General features: G+C 33.4%; 1 protein-coding gene across 1 annotated transcript; it reads left to right on the forward strand.

Annotated features, from left to right (window-relative positions):
* Positions 1 to 286: 286 nt before the first annotated feature.
* LOC145592138 (uncharacterized) lies at positions 287 to 3,279 on the forward strand. Its single transcript, XM_081648597.1, has 5 exons — positions 287 to 1,446; positions 1,532 to 1,843; positions 1,928 to 2,027; positions 2,106 to 2,628; positions 3,194 to 3,279. Exons 1-5 carry the CDS (start codon positions 287 to 289, stop codon positions 3,277 to 3,279), a joined length of 2,181 nt encoding a protein of 726 aa, XP_081504723.1.
* The last annotated feature ends 3,066 nt before the right edge of the window (positions 3,280 to 6,345 follow it).

Below are 6,345 nucleotides of genomic sequence, written 5' to 3' on the forward strand. Positions count from 1 at the left end.
CAAGGTTACAAAGACTCTATGCTACGACAAATCTTGCACAAGATATGCAATGACATTCAAAAAACCCTAGAGTTCCTGGAACATTAGCTCATCCAAGTGATGGTGAAGCTTGGAAACATTTTGATGAAACATACAAGGACTTTGCAACCGAGCCTCGTAACGTTCGATTGGGTTTATGCACAGATGGCTTCGCAGCACATGGTAAATTCGGGGTCAGTACTCTTGTTGGCCAGTTATCATTACTCCATACAACTTGCCACCATGGTTGTGTATGAAAAAACCATTTATGTTCTTAGCATTGCTCATTCCTGGTCCTAAAAATCCAAAAAGGAACTTGGATGTGTACATGCAACCCTTGATCGAGGAATTGAAATCTTTATGGGCAGTGGGTGCAATGACATATGATGTGTCTAAGAAGCAGAATTTTAAGCTACGAGCTGCTCTTTTGTGGACCATTAGTGATTTTCCTGCATATGGGATGTTATCTGGTTGGTGTACTTCAGGAAAGTTGGCTTGTCCGTATTCCATGGACAAAAATAAATCCTTTTGGCTCAAGAATAGCTCCAAAGTATCATGGTTTGATAGTCATCGTCAATTTCTTCCCCATAATCATCCTTTTCGAAAAAATCGCACTGCATTTTTCAAGAATAGGATAGAAAGCGGACTTCCTCCCCCTATATTGACGGGCCATCAACTATTGAATCAAGTGAGAAATATTCCGAAAACCTTTGAGCCAAACGTCCCTTCAATGGGTTCAAAAGAGGGTAAGAAAGGCTGGTATAAGCAAAGTATCTTTTGGGAGCTTCCATATTGGAAGGATTTGTTGATTCGGCATAATTTAGATGTCATGCACATTGAGAAGAACTTTTTTGATCAACTCATCAATACCATAATGAATGAGAAGGGAACAGTTGATACAGAAGCTTCTCGTAAAGACATAAAGTTGTATTGTAAAAGGAGAAATTTGGAGCTCGTTAAATGTGGAGATGAGAAATGGACCATTCCCAAAGCACCATACACTCTAGATAAAGAACAACGCAAAGTGATATGTGGATGGATAAAAGGTCTTAAATTCCCTGATGGATATGCTTCTGATTTGGGTAGATGTGTTGATATGCAAGCTTATAAGTTGTATGGGATGAAAAGCCATGATTGTCATGTGTTCATGGAGAGATTGTTTCCTGTTGCAATGAAAGAGCTACTTCTAAACAATGTTTGGAAAGCGATCACTGAAATTAGCCAGTTTTTTCGAGATTTATGCTCTTACACCATGAAAACTGATGATGTGACCCACCTTGAAAAGAACATCCCCGAAATTTTATGCAAATTAGAGAAGATATTTCCTCCAGCCTTCTTTAATTCAATGGAACATCTACCGGTACATTTGCCATATGAGGTAAAGGTTGGTGGTCCGGTTCAATATAGATGGATGTATCCATTCGAGAGGTAATAATTTTTTTTCTTCTAAGTTTCTCTATATGAAAATAAATTATAAAATACTAATTTGTCACATTGACATTTTCTTTTGTAGATTTCTTAATCACTTGAAACAAAAAATTGGTAATAAGGCACGGGTTGAAGGTTCAATATGTAAGGCTTATTTGACTGAAGAGATTTCTAACTTTTGTACTCTGTATTTTCAACCCCACGTTGATACAAAAGCTAGAGATCTTGGACGCAATATGGTTGTTGATGTTGAAATAGATCCAACTCTACCCGAATTATTCAAATTTAATGAAGGTCGTGGCATAGGTAGTCATACGAGGTATCTAGATGACAAAGAAATTAAGCATGTCCACCATTATGTTCTTTCGAATTCTGGGGTGCTAGGAGAGTATGAAAGGTAAAAATTTATACAATTAGTATTAACTAGTGATATTATTTTAAATTTAATAAAATGATGTAATTAATATTAGGAGGTTTGTAGGAAGTTTGAGGAGGTGATGATGCAAACCTATCCTGGTATCGACCTACATGATATATGGAGCAAGCATGCACTTCAGTTTTCCAAGTGGTTACAGGATAATGTAACATTTTGATACTTATTCTTTTATAAATATACAATTGTATAAAATATTTTACTAAAACTCCAATTTTCAAATTAGGTTATTGATTCTAATGAAATTGATGAAGTAGTTCGTGCACTTGCCATGGGTCCGTCGAGGCAAGTTAAAACATGGAGACAATTTCACATCAACGGCTTCAGGTTTCACACCTTTGAGTATGGAAAGCACAAGGCTACTATGAATTATGGGGTGGGTGTTCAAAGTGAGGAGGAGATTGACTATTTTGGCATCCTAGAGGAAGTTATTGAATTAGTATACTTAGGCACCCAAAATGTCTATAAAACAATATTGTTTAAATGTAAATGGATGGATTCATGGAATGGTATGAACATCCATGAACAATATAGGCTGATTGACGTTAACCATACAAAGAAATACCCCATTTATGATCCTTTTGTGCTAGCACACCAAGTTTATCAAGTGTATTTTACCTCATATCCAAGCTTAAAAAATGATAAAAGTCAGTGGTGGGCTGTTTTTAAGACTAAAGCTCGATCAAGTGTGGATGCTCCAATTGACGAGTCATTTTATCAGGTTGAAGATGTTGAGACCCCCACACTTTGTGATCCAGATGACGATGAGGACAAAGATGAGAATGACATGGAGGAGGACAATTTAGGAGAGGAGGAGGAGGAGGATAATTTAGGAGAAGAGGAGGAGGAGGAGGAGGAGGATGAGGAGGAGGAAGAAGAGGAGGAAGAAGTAGAAGAAGAGTGGGAAGAGAGTGAATCATCAGAAGAAGACAATGAAGAGTTAAGAGATGATGATGATGATGATGATGATGCTAATTATCATAAAGAAATACAGAGATGATAATGATGATGATGATGGTTATGATAAAGAAACACAGAGATGATGAAAAAGCCAATTTACCTTTTTTAATTTTATTTTGTCGAAGGATTTACCATGTTTTTATTGTAGTTTATAATGTGTGCTTCATATGAGTTATTTTTTTTATTATTATGGATTGATTTTCTTTTTCTACTGGTTTAACTTTGTTGTTAATAAATTAAAACTTTATTTTCTTACTTTAATATTATTATCCTCATTTGGCATTAAGAAATTGTATTGTGAGCTCTAACATGACTGTGTAGCAAATACATGTTTAGTTCTTTTTAAAATGAAAGGGTTCATGAGAAATGCAAAAGGCGATGGTCGCGGTGTTGGTCGTGGTGCTACACAACCCACATCTAGTGTCCCACGTGTAGATTAAAATCACGTAGAAGTTGATCAAGACATGACCCAAGATCAACCTATTCAAGATGAACAAGAGCAAGCGCAACCGCATCAGGATGGTAATGCTTCCTCAAGCTCAGGAAAGATCGAGCTTAAACCTGGTGTATTATGGTGAGTCATAATTTGTTCTATGTGAATTAACTTATTATGATTTTTATTGGTTACCACCTAGAATTTTAAATCTTCTTTACATGCACCAGGTTTAGTAATCATGAGGTGGTTAAATATGTCTCAAAATCTTTTAAGGCTCATTATAACCACCCTCACATGAATTGGTCAGAAGTGCCAATCGCTGTAAGGGATCGTTGGTTCACATAATTCAAGGTAACTTTTCATTTCTAAATCGCTTTGTTGTTTATTTATGTCATTTACTTTTGACAATAATTTGTTTATTAATTTTGGTTATAAGTGTAATTAATTTTATGATATTGCTAACTATAATGTCTTTATCTAATAACTTTTGTACAAAAACAAGTTGTAAAGATTTTTATAAAAATTATAGTTGTATGATTATATGCAGCGTACATTTACATGGAAAAAAGAGTATGATTCTAAGGCAAGGATAGATTATGAAAAGAAAGGTATGTCTCGACTTAAGGACACATTGAACAAGGCTGCCAAGATACCTCCTCATCAGCAAATCAAATAGATGTCTGACACCGTTCGGGCTGATTTTATCAACAAGCGTAAAGACAAGGAGTTTGTGCTTCGTTCTGATCAAGCTAGGGCTAATCGTTTATCTGGGCAAACTCTAGAAAAGTTCGACCCTGGCCATCGCCAAGGTAGCATTTCCACAGTTGAGTTTGCCGAACGATTGGTGAGTTTAATATATATTCCCCTTGTCCACTTTGATTTCCTCTTTAACATTAAAATTCTTATAATAATTTTGAATTCTAATGATTATATTTAATTGAAGGCAAGTATGAATGATGGAGTTTTACCTATTGCTGCTGATGTCTATGAGAAGACACATTCAGTTGAACTAGCTGATGGGGAGACATTGTTGATAGGTGACAAGTCAAATGACACCTTGGTAAGTGCCTAACAACTATAAGTATAAACATTTTTCCTCTTAGGATATGTTTGTCTAGTGGGTTTTTGATTTTGCGTGAAATCCAACGTAAAATTGACATTTTATGTGTTTTGCTTCAACTAGTTTTTGGAGGGTAATTTATTATAACTAATTGACATGTTATCTAATTGACATGTTATCTGATGCTATTGCTACTAGTAGTCAAATAAGTTTATAATAAGTTTAATTTGGATAGCTTTAGTATTTTATTGACTAATAAGTATATATGCCTATAAATCTCATTAAAGTTGATGATGATATAGGAATGTATAATACTGAACATTGGACGCTCGAGAGATAATCAGTACTTCTATTTCACCTTAATTTACTATAAACATATAGGTTTTCTTGTACACATGTATTATATATATATATATATATATATATATATATATATATATATATATATATATATATATATATATATATATAACTTTTGAAGAGCAACTCTGGTAACTTTGGTGTAATTGATTATGAGTAGTGCAAATTTTTTTTTAGGCTATCAGATTTTTTTTTTTTTTTTTTTTTTTTTTTTTTTTTTTTTTAAGACTTGGGGTGTATATCTATGCCCTCTTAATATACGAACAATTCTATTTTTCTCTTTTACTTTCTTGAATGAGATAGTGCACCTAGTACTATATAACTAGGTAGACATTTAAATGTTATAACTTAAGGCTATCTTATCAAGAATAATCAATTTAAGATAGAAAGTTATCTAGAATGTGATGAATTTTTCTATGAAAATTAAATAAGTACGAGCGAAAGCAAAGTTATAATTAGAACCTTATTATAATGAGCATTTTGTTGTATTATTGGTTGATTGAGATTAAATCTATACTAGTAAGTACAACTAATAGGACAAAAGAAGATTGTACTTCGTATTTTATATTGGACAAAAGTGTTAAGTATATGTGACCTGCTAGCAACTTGCCTAAAGAAAGTGCTTAATTTGAGCTTAGTGGAGTGTTATGATATAAAATGAAACTAATTAACTATGTTCTCTTTTAAAGTCTTTAGCTAATTTGGTTATCAAGATAAAGTTATTATGGTATTGAATGATATACAATTTTAATTTGTGATTTAATGTAGCTTTTGTTTGACGCCACACCCTTCTGTTGGAGGTATAGTCCAATATAGAAAGGATACTCTGTCAAAATTTTCACTATAAAATTTTTAAATTTATGTTAAATTATGTGTGGTTTGATTTGAAATAATTTATTTATATATTTTGTATGTTGTGATATTGAGATATTTACTTATTATATTATTATTTATTGCAGACGGAATATAATGAGAAACTTGAGGATTATAAAAAAAAAGGAATCGCAAAAAATCCAGATGAAGTGTACTTGGAGGTTGTTGGTGGGAAAAAGAAAGGTAATGTTTATGGTTTAGGGAGTGCTTCGCAAATGTTCTTCAAGAATAATCTTCTTTCTCCTCCCACTGGATCATCTCCTACTCCTTCCATGTTTACTCAGTTAAGTTCTCAACTTCAAGAATGTAAGATGACGGTAGAGGAAAGCAATAAAATAGCAACAGAAAGCCTTAAATTAGCTCAAGCAACTGAAGAGAAATTCGAGAGGGAAAAGGAAATGTGGATGAAGGAGAAAGAAGAGTATCAAACTGAAATGCGTATGACTCTTTCTCAGATATCAACATTTGTCAAGAGCTCTTGTAATTCTTCTATCCCTCCGAGTTTTCGTGATCCTCGTGACCCATCAGGAGGAGGTTCTTCATGTGCCACTTAGGGATGCTTTGTCTGATAGAATTTTTCTTTCCTTGCCATGGTAGAACTTTGTTCAGTTCATTCCATGTCTAGATAGAAATGGTTTTTGCACATTTAGAATAATGATGTTGATGATTATTTTGAATTTATTGATGATTTAGTTTAGGAATTTTTACTTGGATTATTAATAGATTTAATTTTATTTAGTTAATGTAAAATTGGTGATTTTTGTTTATGAAGTATTA

This window comes from Chenopodium album, chromosome 18 (assembly GCF_948465745.1).
Source record: "Chenopodium album chromosome 18, dcCheAlbu1.1, whole genome shotgun sequence".
In the NCBI taxonomy this organism is placed as follows: domain Eukaryota; kingdom Viridiplantae; phylum Streptophyta; class Magnoliopsida; order Caryophyllales; family Amaranthaceae; genus Chenopodium; species Chenopodium album.

Coding starts and splice junctions, on each gene's coding strand:
- LOC145592138 (XM_081648597.1), top strand. CDS start 287: ATGTTCTTAGCATTGCTCATTCCTGGTCCTAAAAATCCAAAAAGGAAC. Junction 2,028..2,105: donor CCAAGTGGTTACAGGATAAT/GTAACATTTTGA, acceptor TTTTCAAATTAG/GTTATTGATTCTAATGAAAT. Junction 2,629..3,193: donor TGTTGAGACCCCCACACTTT/GTGATCCAGATG, acceptor TTAAAATGAAAG/GGTTCATGAGAAATGCAAAA.